The sequence below is a fragment of the Taurulus bubalis genome, assembly GCF_910589615.1.
Source record: "Taurulus bubalis genome assembly, chromosome: 19".
Lineage (NCBI taxonomy): Eukaryota > Metazoa > Chordata > Actinopteri > Perciformes > Cottidae > Taurulus > Taurulus bubalis.
In genome coordinates this window covers 6665897-6683486 of record NC_136607.1, presented here as the reverse complement: position 1 = coordinate 6683486, position 17590 = coordinate 6665897, and the positions used below count along the sequence as shown (strand labels likewise).

Sequence of the window (17590 nt, the reverse complement as noted above, 5' to 3'; positions counted from 1 at the left end):
CACAATCAGCAATCTGGTTTCATTACCTGGACGCATGGATAGATTCAGGGGGAATAAATACATAAAAATGGCACAGTTAGTGTGAATACTTGCACTGAGTGAGTTTCCCTTCCTGACAGGTCAACATAAGGGATTACGTCAGAATGTTACAAAGACAAAACTATACATCTATATTTCAACAGAAAAAAACCTGCTGCACTGGTTTTATGTTTTATCATCCTTTAAATACCAAAAACGCAAGACAAAGTCTATTTTGATGAAACATGCTCGTATCTGAAGTTCCGTCCTTGATCTTAAACTTTCCTTTCTATCTTTTGTCATCAACTGAGCCCCAGCGAAGTGGCCCATTAGTACATCAATAACCTTTTGTCCACGCTTTTGCACTTCAAGTTTATTTTGATCTTTTCAGGATGAAACTAAAGTCAAAGTAGGTTCACATTAAATGGTTCATCTGATCACTAGATTTATAGTTGCATGACTGTTGATGTGTCAAAATAGTCTTGTCGTGCTCAGAGGGATCGCAGGCTCAAAATGAGGACGAGTTGGTACCAAACAAGGTCGAGGGCTTCGACATGTGCATGCCGATTATGTCCTTAAATCGGGACTAACAGAGAAAACCCAACCTCATTACCTGTAGCTAAACATGTGGAGGCTCCGTTCAGTTTGAAGCCCTCTCTGCAGTGGCAGTAGTAGGATCCGACAGTGTTGGTGCATTGATGAATACAGGGGTCAAAAGGAGGGGCACATTCATCCAAATCTGAGGAGAGAGGGAGTGGTTTTAGCTTCATACGCAGAAGCTGTGAATCAAAAACTAATTTAGAAAGGGATGATCATACAGCTGCAAAAGAAAGCATCTTCTAAAAACTCAGCATGCTCTGTAATATTTTCAGCTTGATAACCGGAGAGGGGGTAAAGGGTCCGATGTGGAACTGCCATAGGCAGCGAACACACCTTCGCAGACTGCTCCATTGGGTGAGAGCGTATGTCCAACAGGACAGGCACACAGAGCTCCCCAGGGCTCGTCCACACACGCGTAGCTACAGCCGCCGTTGTTTGAGGCGCAGAAACGACCTGCAGGAGGAGGCTCAGCGTTACAGAGATCCATGCACCAGAAGAATGGCAGAAACATTATGCCGTCCTTGATTAACCAACAGTTGTGGTAAAGAGTCCGATTGTTCGTTGCTGCAAATGGCGTCATTGTGATTGTGGTAAGTCTGTCCCACACCTACCGCAGGTTATGGGCTCGTCGCTGCCATCTGAGCACTGAGTCGTCCCATCACACCTTTTTTCAGCACTCAGACACGTCCCGTCAGGACACCGTATGCCGTCCTCACCACACAGACCTGGAAGGGCAGGGATGAGAAAATGTACATTGAGTCTGTTCCCTGAGCCACCTGGTTGTGTCTGACCTCTTTTGACACCGACTCCGATTCTGTTAATGCTTGTCAAACACATTCATCCTGGCTGTATGTTCACTGTTCAAATTAAAATGAGCAAAAACTGTACCGGTCTAGCTCTACATTTAAAATGACTAGCAATGGATTGATTAAAAGAGTATCTGGTGATATGGAGATGTGTAAATAGTTTTATAAAAAAGAAATACCTTAATTTCTTCCAATATCTTTTAGCTTGTTTTCTTCTAAAATGGTGTTTGGCAAAGCAAATTAGTGAACATATTTTGTTGAAAACCATAGAAACGCCTGGAAAGATTTTTTTACAAAACTATCTAAATTGCTACAGCGGATGATTAGAAAGTACAAGTCGTTGTAATGACACTCTGCTTTGTGTGGCACAGCGTTCAACCCTCCATCTTTCTCACCACAGTCCTCTTCATCAGAGTTGTCCAGGCAGTCATTCAGTCCATTGCAGCGCAGGTCTGTGGGGATACAGATGTGGTTTCGACAGGTCCAGTCGGAGTCCAGACAGCCCTCTGTAGCGGCACAGTTCTCCTCATCAGAGCCGGTGGGACACTGGTTTTGTCCGTCACAGCGAGCCGACACATCAACGCAGTCGGCGGAGTCAACACAAGGAAACTGGCCTGGCGGACATTCAGGAGAGCCTGGAAGTGTGTGAGGGAAGAAAATCACGTTAAGCTCACTCTCATACTGACCTTTGAATCAACACAACCAAACACCGGAAACATGACAAGCTGTGACTTTTTACATGGAAAACTAAATATGACTGCGGGAAACCTTTTCTAGTTCTGCCGTCTTGTACAACTTGCATTTTGGTTGTAATGGTTTTGAAGCAGTTTGTTCACTTAAGTGTGAAATACAAATACACCTGCAGTTATTCCACCGCCAGCCCTGTTAAATTAAATATGGTGACAACCATTTCATGCTTGAGACAAAAATATAACTATGATCTTTTGCATCGGGGAGTATATCTACCTGTGCAATCCATTTCATCAGATCCATCCAGACAGTCTCCACCTCCATCACATCTCCAGACATCAGGAATACACTTTCCATCATCACACTGCCACTGGCCGAGACGGCATCCCAAAGTCTGACCTACACACATACAAAGGAAAAGAGAGACAGAGACCAACAGTAGGCCAAAGGTCAAAGAGGAAGACTAGCCAGTCACTGGGGTAGTCCAAGTCCCACACTGGAGGAAATGTAGACCGTCTAAAAACCCCTTAAAGGTTTCAGGATTTCATAAAGTCCACAAGAGATGAATACAAATAAAGCTAACAAACTGAATTGTTAAATAAGTCAGTTTTTTCCAGCAGGACCTAGTTCTAGACAAGAAAAGCCACAAACAGCTATGCAGCAATTATTTAAGTATAAGAAGAAACAAGGATATTAAAACATTTTTTAAAAAGGTCCCCATAGGCCTCAAATGGGCAAACAGAAAGACTGGTATGACATTCACTTGGAACACATGGTCAAATAAATATGAAAGGAAAGTTAAAGAGTCTATTTTGAGTCAGCCTGGCTATAAGGTCCAACATGGAGCCAACAGGTTCAGTCGCAAAACAGTCACAGAAGCAGGGATAAATCTGACTTCCTGGGGGTCCAGGAACGTACGCCATTTTGCCTCATTCATGTTCAGAGAACCTTTACGTTAATTGACTTAAACACACTTCCGCTTGAATTAAGTCACACACATGGCTTGAACACGTATTCCTGTTGTTATTTACCTCGGGAAATGCTCAGACATGCCAACAAAATCGAATAAATGAACTGGTGTAAGTCCATGTCGACTCGCGCGGCTCGCCGTGACAAAAAGCGACACCTGAGGCGGAATGATATCAGCTGTCACTGCCGCAGGTGTGCTTGTGGTCATCAACGGGTCTCTTAACTTCCGCTCCCAAAAATAAAATAAAAAGATCAAATGAAACCTTCTGTATGGAACATTTGATGCAATGGATGTATCATTTATTTATCAACCTGGTGTGTTTTTTTAACAATGTTTTTTTTAAACATATGCATTTGTGTGTTTATTTAATAATTAAATACGTCATTTCCAGGTTTCCTAACCACGCCTGTTAGAAAGTATGGCGAAAAAAAGAAAATTCGTTCATTTTCATTTCACGTGTGTGTTTTTTAATAATAATATATATATATATATATATATATATATATATATATATATATATATATATATATATATATATATATATATATATATGTGTGTGTGTGTGTGTGTGTGTGTGTGTGTGTGTGTGTGTGTGTGTGTGTGTGTGCTTTGATAGGTTGGGCGATTTTACGCACGAAATAAATCCCAGTAAAACAATCAAAGCTTTTCAGTTTTGCCATGATGATTCTCCCCCTTCCTATGATAAATCAAAACTTTGTTTCATCTTGTGACGATATCATAGGCAGAACTTGCATCGAACAAGACACATGTAGTGCTAATGGCCCTTTCTGATTCATTTCACACATCATACTCTTCACAAGGAATCAAAGCTTTGAAGTTGGCCGTCAGCTCTTTCTTTTGAGGTCAAGTGTGCAGTTTGAGTTATTGATGGGCAACCGTTGCCTGGCGTATGACTGAAGTCATTAATGTCCCTTTCATGCTGCAGTCAATTATAATGGCAGATTTGAGACCCTGCTGTATGGATTATTGTAATTGTAGCGTTGCTGTTTGATCCATAAACACATTACGTTTTACATATACAAAATAATTATTCACAGAACCAAGAAAAAATGACATTACATCTTCAGATTTTTTTTCTTATGTGGTGTAACATGCAATTCAATTCAATTCAGTTTATTGTGTACAGCCCAGAATCACAAATTACAAATTTGCCTCAGAGGGCTTTACAACCCATACATACATTATGTTTATCTGACAATGGATTACTCAGTTATTGAAAATGTTCATTACGTTACTGGATTGTATTACTGTCGTTAATACATGTCTTTAGGTCAAACTTGATCAACTTTAGTTTGAACGCATTTATTGTCTGAATCGCGTGTTTGTTGGATATTAAATTAATACTCTCTGCGCTGTACATATCTTTCATCCCTCTCATTATTTTTATTTTTGTATATATCTTTCATCCCTGTTACTTTTATTTTTGGGTCTGTAAGCTGCTTCGACAACACATTTCCCCTTGGGGGTGAATAAAGTATATATCCATCCATATTTATGATTATTGTGTTGCTTTATATCTACTGAAAACTGAAAATATTAAACTGTACATGGACTTGCGCAATGACTATAGGTTACGTGTCTGCATCCATCAAAAAGTAACTACAAATAAACCAATGATTTAAGAGCAGTAAGCTGCATTAGAGTTGTGGTAATTATGTATTTCCCTTCATTGGCCCCGCGGTTTAATTCCTCTGTCCCAACAGACTCAAACAGCTCAAGCCCCGCGCAGCAGAAAGTGATTAACTGCCGTGTTACTTCCCCATTAATCACAACGCAGTTGTGCAGCTCGTAATCTCTTTAACGTTTATTACTGTCACGGCTTCTTATCAAAGGATCTCTCATGTACAACACAGCAATAATGACAGTTATCACACCTCTGCTGCTAACAGTGGTTTCGATGCCCATAAGGACCTTGGCACATAAGTCTTTGAGCGCTCCCGTGGATCACACGCGACAGATCTCTTCAAAGGACGTCACAGAGAGGGGTGTGACTATAAATCCGAGCCTCTTCATCTCACCTGGAGCATTTGGAATCTACCTGTGGAAGGGACAACACCGCACATTGGAATTATGAAGGGACTAGCAGTGGATTTCTCTTGTGTGCTTCTTCTTCTTCTCGTGGTGGATTTGGGTCTGGGTGCCGCCGCGCAGCCCTTTCCCGGGATTCACCGTGACGCGCTGCTCCATGGGATGAACGCCGGCTCCAGACGCACAGTGCGCAGGCAGCAAGCCAGCCGGATGCCCCTCTACATGATGCAGCTCTACCGGACCATGCTGAGCGAGGACCGGGAGAGCGCTCCGGCTGCCAGCGTGAGGAGCCACGTCAGGACGGAGGACCACCCCGGTCTGCGCGCCTCCGACTCCGTGGTCAGCCTGGTCGCTAAAAGTGAGTTTTACAAACATATATATGGAAGACGGAGGTTGGTATTGTGGCACAGGCTGACATTTACCAACAATATGTGTGGGGATTTATTGTACTGACTTTAATTAAATTTGTCTAATCAAATTTGATGATTGGGAATAAAAAGCTGGGATAATTTGGTCTTGCTGCTAAAGACCAAAGCCAAATGACAAGTGTCTGTTCTTGGTCATAACTAATCACCAATATTTTTCCTCTTATTTCTTTCAGGCTGCCAGCAGATTGGCAATAGGTGGTCCGTCACCTTTGACATGTCCTCCATGTCTGCAAGTGACAACATCCAACTGGCTGAACTTCGCATGCGCCTGCCCGCCTTCACCGAGTCTCCCGGAGCCTCGGTGGACATCTACCACTCCCACAGGGGCCCCGAGAACAGGCGGCTCCTGGGCCGCATGGTGGCTCGTCCTGGTTCGATGGTCTCCCCCTCCTCCTGGAAGGTGTTCAACATGACGGGAATGCTCCATCACTGGCTGCAGCGGGAGCACCGGACGGAGGAGGATGAGGCTGAGGAGCCGGAGGGAGTCGGACACGCAACAGCTGACCGAGTCATGATGGTGGTCTTCTCAAGGCAACACTCCCACAGCCAGCGAATGCCGACGCTCATCCGCACAGCAGAGCACTCCAAGTACGTCAGCCTGGAGAGCATGGCTGGTTCCAGGCCGAGGATCCGCAGGTCCGAGAGGCAGCAGCGGCAGAGAGTGGCTGGAGCCGCTCCTGCCAGCAGGCCCGCAGAGGAGAGGAAGAAGGGCCCCTTCTGCAGGAAGGTGGACATGCAGGTCGACTTTGCGACGCTGGGGTGGAGCGATTGGATGGTCTATCCCAAACAGTACAACGCCTATCGCTGTGAAGGCAGCTGTCCCACGCCATTAGATGAGACCTTCACCCCAACCAACCACGCATACATGCAGGTAAGGCGGAATTTGAGACACATTTACTTTATTGTTGCAAGAGGACACAGGTATTGATGATACACTAATACTCGTTACAAGTGTTCTAATACATCTTTATTTCTCTTTCTCTATTCCAGAGCCTTCTGCAACTTCACCACCCAGACAAGGTGCCATGCGTTTCCTGCGTGCCAACGCACCTGGCACCGCTTTCCATGTTGTACTTCGAGAACGGGAAGATGGTCACCAGGCATCACGAGGACATGGTGGTGGAGGAGTGCGGCTGCCACTGAGTAGAAGACCCGAAAAACCTTTTGGTCAAAAGGCCAGATGGGCCGGAGCCAATGACAAGTGGACGGGTGACCACAAGCACTTTACAGAGATGGCCGGTTTGACACTGCTGCCGAGGTGAAGGACATTGAAGAAGACTTCTGTTTATCCTGGACACAGATTTCTAAATCAAGTGCTCAATGGCTGGTACTTTTTTTATTAGATTATGTGATATTAATTGTGCCTTGGATTGCATGTGGATGACCTACAATTCACATTTATAAAGATGGATGATGGTTATGGACTGATCCAGTCAAGCTGGAACAAGACCAAGGAAAAAAATATGGTCACTGACTGAAGCACTAAATAAGATTCACACAAACAGTTGTACGCAACAGGTCTTGTGTACAAACTGTTAACTGAAGAAAAATGCAAATGTCAGAATGGTGTAAGCGCTTTTAACTTTATTGAAATGTTTGCTATGTATAATAACACAATAAATTATTTTTTATCTTGACAAAGTGCGTATTGGTTTTGATTACCGTGCGTTAAGTTGCTCATTAAAAAAAAAAAAAAAAACAGTGAACATAAACTGAGACAAGGAAGATACTAAAGGGTACAATAGACCTTTTTTACTTGTTTTAGCAGGTAAAGCACAGGTGGAATTGCTCATTGACCAGGAGACATTTTTAAGTTATTAGTAGACACTGCACAAAACCTGCTACAATACAGGGCAGTCAAAAAATGTATACTAAATTAATATTTTTCGGTTTTTGAAAAGTAAGTCATCAAGGATAAAGAGGGACTGGTTGGCTTTCAGCAAAATAAAAACTTACAAACAGTAACAGCAGACTGACAAAGTTCGCAGCTATCTGGTGAACAGAGTGAAGCATTTACCAGCTAAAGAGATATATATTTATACATCTATATGTATTTTTTTGCTATCAAATTTATCAACTCAAGACAACACGCCAGTGTTGTGTTTATACGCCAAGTGGCAGCAGAAACAAATCAATTATTGCTGATTCATAAACATTCGATTTCATTACTTCAAGTAATTTATTTGTATAACAGAATATTTTAAAGATGTTCTTAAAAGTCCCCAAATGAGTCAAATCACATAAAATATGAATGGTTTAATTTCAATAAGTCTTTGACTCGCTTGTCAAATATGTCACAGATCATACAAAGTCAAGCATTCTTAAAGTAAACAGATCATTTCATGCATTAGTTACAGTTGATTTATCAGAGAACATTTCAACACATTAAGTATTAACAAACAAAAAAATATGCACCTCAAAAACACTAAGCTTCTCATTTCAATTGAGGATTATTTTTTAAATCTCAGTAAACAAAAAAAGCAATAAAAAAAAAGTTGGGAATCTCTTTCATCCTTGCAGCTGACCCTCCTCAGATGTCAATTTCAAACAGGGCATCTTCAAGAAAAACAGAGAAGACAGTGGCGTTGAGTAGCGGGAAGGAGACAAATCCAAGATACACATGAAGGATTGCGGATCGTCGCTCTCGTTGGCGCTTTTAAATGTGCAGTGAGGTCTTTACCTGCGTTCTCCTCGCTGTGCTGGTCGTGGCCGGCGGTCTCTTCAGGCTGGCTCGAGTCGTTGGAGGAGTTGCGTTTGATCCTGGTGACTCCGGGGATGTCGGGCAGATTGGGAGGCGTGCGAGCCAGAGGAGACGTCCGACACTGCAGGAGGAACTTCCTGTCGTAGATGATCCTGGTACCTGCGGGCGGCAGCGAAGGAAACCAAAGTCGCTTATTGTCAATATTTTGTCAGTATAGCCGTTTTCATACATTTCGCACATTTAGTTTTGTGAAAAAGATGATATTAACACTGAATTTTGTATTTGGGCTAATCTACCAAAGCACCATTGTAACTGGTTTACAAGATGAAAATAATATAAAATTAAAGAATTGTCACGAGTTAAAAAGGATAAAATAAAACAGAACTAAATCAAATTAAATGATTCTATTCAATACAATTCAGCTGCTATCATTGACATTAAAGACTTATAATTTGTAGGTAGAAAATAAAATAAAAAAATGCTAAACAGCCAACGTCAACGTAAAACTAGCAACTAGTCAAAAAGAATAAAATAAAATATTGCACAGTATTGTGGAGACCTACTGCTTTTCTGTCAGAATAATATTGTGTCTGCGCTGGAAACACCTCTATACATCCGACCGATGACCTCATTTTATGTCACACTGACCCAATTCTGTGTTTGTCTTATCAGCTCTACAATGGACATGTGCACGCTTAGTCAACTTTCTCACAGCCGGAGAGGGAAAACATTTTCTGTTTGACTTCTTCTAGGTGTTAAAATATAAAATACTGAATATATGGGCCAAACAACTCAGTGTGATTACATGAGAGCGATACTGGCTTTGTAGTCATAGTTGGTGTTTGTGGGTGCCAAACCAATAATTATAGCAATGCATATCTTTTTGTGTGTAAAAGTAGTGGTATTTTTAAGCAGCTTCCATGTATCCTCAGAAAAATAGAGTGCATTCATAACACATGAAGGAAGTATTATCGCTCACTAGGAACACCTTGTAAACATGTTGCTGCGCCCAACAACAGCCTGCTGTAAAACCAAGACTATAAATAGGACCGGACCGGGTGCAGGCCTATATTTGACTGTATGGTCTGCTATTCAGATTTGACCGGTGCCAAACCAATGGAATGTTTATTTGCATTAATAAAAAGTGTTCTTAACAGATAATCTTCAGGGCAGATGAGGAAGAAGGCCTTCAGATGCACATTATATTTGATTGAAATGGGGGGAGGGGTCACGTGACCAGTGAAATGCTTCCGGTGCAGAAAACTGCTCTAATAGGATTCCTTTAAGTCCGTTAACAGGTGGTCTTTAGCCCTCAGGAAGAAGCTGTCAAACATTAACAGACCCACAGATAACAGATCCTTGGACAGCAACTGTAATCTGGACCTTTGACACATTTAATTTACAGTGAAATGTTGTCATGCCGCAACAAATACATACTTGTTTTAACTAATGCAACCCCAGTCTCCAGTGTCATAACATCCAAAAGCAAAGGTGGAATCTTTAAACTGACAAGGTTATTATTGCCGACAGAGACAAAACATGTTTCAAAGTCAATGCAAGTGTCCCTTTAAAACTGTTTTCTCATTGCATACTGACCCTTTTGTCTAAACCCCTTTGCTTTTGACTTTCTGATAACATTCAAGGTGCGTTCAGGTACTTTGGCCCAGCACATCGTTTACCTCCCGGCGTGGTGCTGAACAGAGTCCCTCCGGGAGTCGTGGAGTAGTCCTGGGGCATCTGGGCAGCGTCGTGGATGGTGACCCGTCTGACGGCTGGGATATCCCGGCCCCCGGTGGTCTGGCCTCCCGCTGACATCTTTCACAACAACTTTCACAACACTTTCTAAATTGCCACAGACCCGGGGGAGCTGCGTTCAAATGTGAAGGACGCGACGGAGCTGCAGCCAGGAAGCAAGGAAGTCACCATGTGCCTCCACGTGGTGCGAGCGCGTCCAAAACAAGCCACTGACCTCCTTCAAAACAACACGAGGGGAGAGCTGCGATTGGCTGAGCGCAGGGGGCGTCACAACACGTGGAGTCGTTTTTGGCCCCACCCATTTTTCTTGAACTTAGGGGAGCTGTATCAACTAGAGATGACGCGATAGTAGGAATAACTATGGGGTGGACAGTTATATGAAACTTTTTCCCCCCATGTGATAAAAAAAAGAAAAAAAAACGTGTCGTCATAGTAAACATACAATATAATAACCCAATCAGATGTTGCATGTATGCACTACTAATATTAATTAAAACCCCCCAAAAATATTAAAAACAAATCAGCAAAGTCAGAGGGCATTGTAGACTTATTATTATGAAGATGAACTTATATTAATTTATATGTAAACATAAATTCATATGACGTTTCCAGAAAAAGACTATGGAACAAGTTCAGAATCAAGTGTTGAGGTGAGACACTTTCAGTGAATTGCTGTGTAAACTTGAGTGTGTATAGTCAGTACAGAGCAGCTCAGCTGAACACAACATCTGACATGTGTCAACTATCAACATATATTGGAAATAGCTTCCAATATGAAATAATACATTTATACTTAGATTTGCTATTTATTTAAGTTCTGTCCTGAACACTCGACAAATATGCGGTATTTTGGAGCAATTAAATATCGATTTTATAGCAGAAATATACAAAACGACCTCACTCTTTTTTTTTTTTTTTTTTACAGAAACAGGACACACCATTTATGTCACATCTTTGTTTATTAATTCTTGTAAATGGTTTGAGCTGGTGTACAGGGTAAGATGATCTATACATATCGTCATGTCAGAACGACTGATTGAAAGGCTTGTATACATATTCACGTTTGTTTATCCTCTCCAGGACAATACAAAAGAAAAGAAAACAAGTGGTCATAGCTACAAAGCCTCTACATTCCCCATGATGTGGGCGTTGGCCTACTCTAGATAATGCTTAAAGAACATCCATAACAACTCTATGAGGGTGCATAGCATTCTAATTAAATATATTTTGTCATATATTTATACATATATTTTCATAAAAACATCTTTTTTTGTGCATGTGCGCAGTTGCATTCCTTAGGATAGAGTAATATGATATTGCGTTTACATTGTCATGTATCCATTCTAAAGGAGTATAGGTGATCTCTATTCTTTCGCGACAGTTAAAGTTGTACAATACTCTTTTTTTTTTTAAATACATCGTCGAAGGTTACACGTCCTCTCAAGTCACACGTCTGGTAAAAACGCTCTCTCTTCTTCCCCCTGATCCAACCAGGTTTGGAACTGAGCACCATCTTTCTCTGTCACACACACACACACACACACACACACACACACACACACACACACACACACACACACACACACACACAAACATGGTGGCGTTGAATTTATTTCTCATTGAGTACTTTAATTCAGAAGTTATTTAGTTAGTTAAATGTCAATCAAACAAAAGGATAATGACTCAGAGTTATAGTCCTCAGAACTTTAGTTCCTGTTAATGTGGTGCAATGACGTGTTTTAACCACCGGGGGCAGAAAACAAGCCTTGAGAGGCTGCGAGGGCCATACTTTTAGAAATACTGAGGCCATGAGTCCAATCCTCCCTACCAAAACTCTCTTTTTGATAATCCACCAAATAAAAGGTTGTTCCCACATGTAATCATTAGTTTAATGTCCAACAATAATTGAAGGCACAACCAAACAAGCCGTATGCTGATAGGATTCATCCTAAAGACTAAAGAAGGCAGTCGACGGTCCCATCTGACTCTGATTGATTCTAATCCTTGCACTTTACTTGAAACACGTCCGTGCACCATTTTCTTTTTGGTCTTCCGACTCACATCGATCTCATGCTTTGTTTCTTGTGAATCCTTCTTGCCTGGGTATGCAAATAGAATCCCACGCGGTAAAGGCGGCCTCCGCCACAAACACAGAAACGACCGTATATATATTGTAGAGAGGTACTTCTCCACGCAAACACCTCGATGCCTAAATCCCACCTCCTTCTTGTTCTGATACAGCACAAGATGTAGAGACTAACTATAGTCGCTTTGAAGATTGAGGGAGTCATCGATTGGATCTGTCATATTCTCTCAACATAGCTTCATCTGGCGATGTAGGGAACTTTGTTTTTACGTAACTTAAATGAAACGTTATGGTTTAACTTGGTTTACTTCTTTGTAGAGGGAATAATGCTCGACCAAATCCTTCATGGTTCATCGTGTTCATCACTCGCTTCGCAGAGCTGAGTGGTTACTGAAGCACAAGCTCGGTACTTTGTCTCCTCTTTGGTCTTATTCGTCAACCACCACACACACACACACACACACACACACACACACACACACACACACCCAAACCATCCTGCTCCATACCTCTCTCCCTCCCCTCCCCCCTCCCATCCCGCCCCAAAACGGCCCCAACAACCACCGTCTTATCCAGAAGCACTCGCTTTGTGTCCCACACACGTCTTTGAGAGGAGGACTCGGAACTTAAAAAGGAAAACACTTTGATTCTGACAGAGCAGAACTGAAAACCTGAGTGGATTAACAGTGTGGAAAACATGTGATATGTCATAAACATGTGCTATATCGGATGAGGCTCTCATATGCGCGGACCGGGCATGGCAAAGAATGTGCATTTGTGTGATGCGCAACAAAAGTATTCGTTCATTCGTTCAGTGTCTCACTCATTCAGGCTACAGCAACATTTACAGTACTTAAATATCGTGTTTTGATGTCCAGGACAATGTGTGCTACTATGATGTGAACCCCTTCATAGTACTGCCGTCAGGTCTCTGGCTTAAAAGAAGTGCTTCAGCGATGAGGAGGATAGTGGGTGGTGTGCAGTGATGCCGCTATCGAGAACAACTTAAATGACACAGAAAAAGAAAGTGGAGCTGGGTGGTTTCCACCTTACAGCAGCAGCAGACTCCTCGATGGGGATCAGTGTATGAAGTTAGCATACCCTGGTTTATGTTTTGCTACGTTGGGTGCTGAAAAACAAACGGTCCCTCCCAGGCCTCCGCAGATCCCGCACTGCTAAAGATGAATCGTCAGATCTTGTCCGTCTTCTCCGACTCCTTCCCGCCAAGGTCGATGGAACCGGTCCGATACAGCACAGCCGCCCCGACGCCAGACTCCAATAATGTTCGTCTCGACGATCGTCTTCACAGAGGAGCTTTCGTTCTCCGGCGCTTGACGGAGACCTACGGAACCACTGGCGTCCATCTCCTGCCTTCTTGTTAGGTATTATTGCTGTGGCACACTCCTAAAATCTAACACTCAGACCAGGCAATAGCTCTTTCATTGTGACGCGATATGGTTCTGATTCTGCGTTTGTGTACACGAGTGTGTGTGGGTGTGCTTTTGTTTCGTTTTGTCTTCACAGTTCACGAGTCTGGGGTCAGTGCTGATAAGACAATCACAGTGCTACCTGTCTGTTCTTATCACAATGCTGCGTTACATTCCTGTAGTAGCACAATTCTATTTCATACTTGCTACCATTGAAGCACACTACTCCAAATCACTACATCCTACAAACAAATCAGATCCTCCATGTTGTTTCCACTTCATTCACTTGGTTTCAGATCGATAGACCTACATCTTACGGTGTGGCGCTACAGGGAGAGATGGAGCACACAAGGAAGTTTTTTTTTTAGCATTAGATGGAGGAGTTATGGATGCTGATGAAGAGGCCTGTGAGTTCACTGCATATTGACTGAGGCTACTGATAAAGACTGTGAATCGAGGTGACGCGCGTCATACTGGGAGAAATGACGGAAGAAGGTAGAAAAGGTCACGAGGGAGAAAAGCGTCAATCTTTGTGTTGTAGAGCTGCTGCACAATACAATCAAGCAAATGGCCCCTTTCCAAAGAGAACACGAGGGGTTCCCGACTGTGGTTAGACAATACCAAATACTAATAAAAACACAAAAAAACAACGTGGACAGGCTTCCGGGAAAAAAAAAGTTCATCCACAAAGGAAAAGACGACAGCACACGCAGACAGGAACACTCACGAGCAGAGCAGCACAGCGGCTTTCTCATTCCAGCACTGAGCCATGACATCACAGGGCCAAAGAGCCAATCATTAGGCAGAGCTCAGCGCCAAGCCAGAGGCAAGAAAACACATGCGGTAGAGAAGATTACGCGCACACATACGCACACATACACACACATACGCACACTGACACATGTCCACGTAGCATAGAGTGCATATATCACATTGAGAATAATAGGAGGAAGGATCCAGTGAAAGAATCATCGGTAGGCTCAGCAGAAGCTTAGCTGTGTACAGAACCATCCATTCAGGGGCTTGTTTTTTTTTGGGCTGTAGTGTTATTGGACTCCACTTGCTGACACACACCACTCCAGTTGGCGGGGAGGGGAGGGGGGATAGGTCCTTGAAATGGCCGGTGGCCCTTCAGTTTGTAGATAATGACAGTTCAAAAGGTCAAAGGGCATGCACCAGCAGTCATCATGCGATTACAGTTCACAGGAAGCACTTTTTTGTTGCTTTTTTTTTCTTGGTTGTTTTACTGACATTTATGTTTTTTTTTCTTTTTGTAAAAAAACAAACAAAAAAGGAAGAAGAATCATGCCTTACTCTAATTGATGTTTTTCTTTACAAATGTTATAAAACTACAAGTTGAACTCCTCTTTTTTTTCTCTGTCTCTTTTTCTTTTGTGGTGTCCGTCGGTCACACGTTGAGGATGAGGATTCTGTGTTTGTCATTTTGTAGTTTGCGCTTCTCAAGTCTTTGCCTTACTCTTCCTCTCCTCCCTTTGCTCATTTTCCTCTGCGGCCCGGTTGTGTTTTTGTGTAGGATGATTTGGCAGTGGCTTTCCGGTCCTAGAAAACAGAGACATAGAGCATTTACACACAAAACACAGGCTCAAATTCACTTGGCCCTCCAAAAAGAAAAGAGAAGAAAGAAAAAGATGCCAAATCTATGGTTCTAATTTTGAACATAAATAGAAAAGAACAGCATGTGAGAGATAATTAAGCTCTAACAGAGTCCAATATGTTGCCATGCAGGCTTCTATCCAAGCACTGGGATGCACAAGTGCTTGTTGTGTGTCCCGTACCTGGAGGACTGGGTAGTATGTGTATTTCAGTGTTTAACTCTCTGCAGACTGGTGCGCTGCGCTGACTGAGCGCCCTTTCTCACATCCACCCCCATCTGGAGCAAGGAGGGAGGGAGGAAGGAAGGAAACAACACTTGGACCAGTTAACTGCTTGAAGCCTCTACATGTAACCAGAGCAGAAGACTAACTTGTCTGTTCGCCAGACAGCCGCCGTGGCTCACTGCCGTGAACAAAAATAACACAGAACAAATGTGCAAACATTTTGCCAATGAAGACAATGATGATGGTAATGTAGCACTCATTTTGTACAACTGCGTATTGTAGTTTTTAATATATGGACGTGTTTAATATAAGGACATCTATTTTTTCTTTTTTAGATTATAAATTATCATTAACTCGGATGTTGTCACATCTGGGGACAAAATGCTTTTGACCAACATTTGGCTGGTGGCTACTGTTCATTTCCCACCCTTTGTGACTGATTCACAGTAATCTGCTTGGGTCAACAGTGTTTATGTGTGAATGGGCCTCAGTGTAAATGCTGAACACACGACTGACTCACCCTTCTGGCAAGCACGCGTCCGTGCTCATCCACAAACTGCGCCTCAACAGCATAGTCCTCTTTCTCCTCTCTCTGTGCAAAAATAACACATTTTACACATAAAATATATAAAATATATAATAATATAATAATTCAGTGTACTCATGTTTGTGCGACAATTACTTTTTTGTAGTAGGAAATGTAAAACAAAACCAAAGGTATTGGACATTCCCGCAGAGATTCCCCATGTGTTGCACCGCATAACACATAATTCCAATTCTGGGACCGTTGACTTTGTTGATGGTTGTGTGCAAAATAAGTAAATAATTGAATTGAATGATTGTAATCTTATAATTATAAAAATAGAAAAGAGATGGACAAAGATGTTCCCCCTCCACTCCGGCGGGTGGTTGGCAGATTGGCCCGCCTCCTGCTGAGAGAAGCCCCGCCCCCTGTCAAAGGGCTGCGTGCCCTGCAGGAGGCGCCCACGCAGCACATGAGAGTAACCCGTGTCACGCACCGGAGTCAGCAGAGCCTCCTGGGACACGCGCAAGCCTGGCACGCCGCCGTCGCGTCCCGACGACACCGAGCCCACCCAGGCCTGCAGGGAGTCCTTGTCCGGTAAGTAAGGTTGAAATGCTCCGCCTCCCACCACGCTGGAGAAGAGACAGAGATAGATATGTAGCCATTGTGAGCACAGATAGCGGAAAACAACACAAAATGTTTTCAGTTTGACGGCATTGCCGACGTACCGGTTATCTCCATTGTGCTCCGAAGACCGACTCAGTCCTGACATCTCATACCGCTGGGCATACACCTGCTGGCCTGCAACAACAGAAATCCCTTCCACTGAACCCAACTCTACACCTACACCTCCTCCTCTTCCTCCTCCTGCTGCGAGGACCTCTCCTCTCCTCCCATCCAACCTCTGACCTCCCAGCTGGCCATTTAGGTTGACCTTGGGTACAGCACCACTGGCCCTCACCCTGTCCCATTTGGCCAGTAAAGTTACTGGCTCCTGTGGCGCCTCCTCCTCCTCAACCTCCCCTTCCTCCTCATCCTCCTCCTCCTCCTCCAGCTCCATGATGGAGCCACTGGCCACACTGGCTCCACTGCTCGGGCGACCCAAGCTGCAGGGAAGGGAGAGCGTGGCGCCCTCCGAGTCGTCCGCCCGGCTGCTGCCGTCTAGCGACGAGTCCTCCACCGTGACCAGCGAGGGGCTGACCCCCGCCGGCCACACCTGGACGTCCGACATCTCCATTAATGTGTCTTCCTCGGTGGTGGCGATCGGGGCGCACTCGAGGCTGGACACTTCCTGCCAGTAGGGCTCTGAGCCCAGCGGGGAGGGCAAGCTGTACTGCATGGAGGCCGGGGACAGCAGCTCCTCCTGCACCAGCCCATAACCTGAGGGAAGACAGGGGCGAGACAAGAGAAAGACTAACAGCACGCAGGCATAGCCAGGGGGAGGATGGGGAGGTGGTGGATCGACCTGTTTCTCCAACCTATGAGGAAACAGTGGGGCTCAGCTCTGTCCCAATATACCAACAAAGAGTCTTTAAAGTCTTAATAAAGCCACAAATTTAGGATTGAGATATCCTTCAGTCCATTTCACTTGGTGTGAAAACAGAATGGTTTGTTTTTTTAAAAGGAAGAGAACAAGAACAATACTTCAATACTTTAAAAATCAGCTACTTTTGTTTTTCCTAATGGTAATTTGTCTGAT

The 17590-nt window shown here is 43.5% G+C and overlaps 3 protein-coding genes across 3 annotated transcripts in view; 1 reads left to right on the top strand and 2 right to left on the bottom strand.

Moving 5' to 3' along the window:
• Window positions 1-5175: 5175 nt before the first annotated feature.
• On the top strand, window positions 5176-6704 carry ndr1 (nodal-related 1; the record flags this gene model as incomplete). The annotated part of the gene is made up of 3 exons (XM_079234904.1): window positions 5176-5491; window positions 5735-6432; window positions 6552-6704. 3 exons carry the CDS (start codon window positions 5176-5178, stop codon window positions 6702-6704), a joined length of 1167 nt encoding a protein of 388 aa, XP_079091030.1.
• A 1272-nt stretch (window positions 6705-7976) lies between these two features.
• LOC306751708 (eukaryotic translation initiation factor 4E-binding protein 2-like) lies at window positions 7977-10099 on the bottom strand. The gene is made up of 3 exons (XM_079235328.1): window positions 9942-10099; window positions 8242-8421; window positions 7977-8117 (listed from the first exon to the last, which is right to left on the bottom strand). The coding sequence occupies exons 1-3, from the start codon at window positions 10075-10077 to the stop codon at window positions 8092-8094; spliced, it is 342 nt and encodes a 113-aa protein (XP_079091454.1). The 5' UTR covers window positions 10078-10099; the 3' UTR covers window positions 7977-8091.
• A 4928-nt stretch (window positions 10100-15027) lies between these two features.
• Window positions 15028-17590, bottom strand: part of LOC306751896 (uncharacterized protein) — a gene marked incomplete at both ends in the record, with an annotated part of 63646 nt that continues 61083 nt past the window's right edge. Inside the window, 4 exons of the mRNA XM_079235551.1 lie at window positions 15028-15090; window positions 15889-15960; window positions 16388-16523; window positions 16620-17271. Of these exons, the coding sequence (XP_079091677.1) occupies window positions 15028-15090; window positions 15889-15960; window positions 16388-16523; window positions 16620-17271 (923 nt within the window). The remainder of the gene's footprint in view (window positions 15091-15888; window positions 15961-16387; window positions 16524-16619; window positions 17272-17590) is intronic.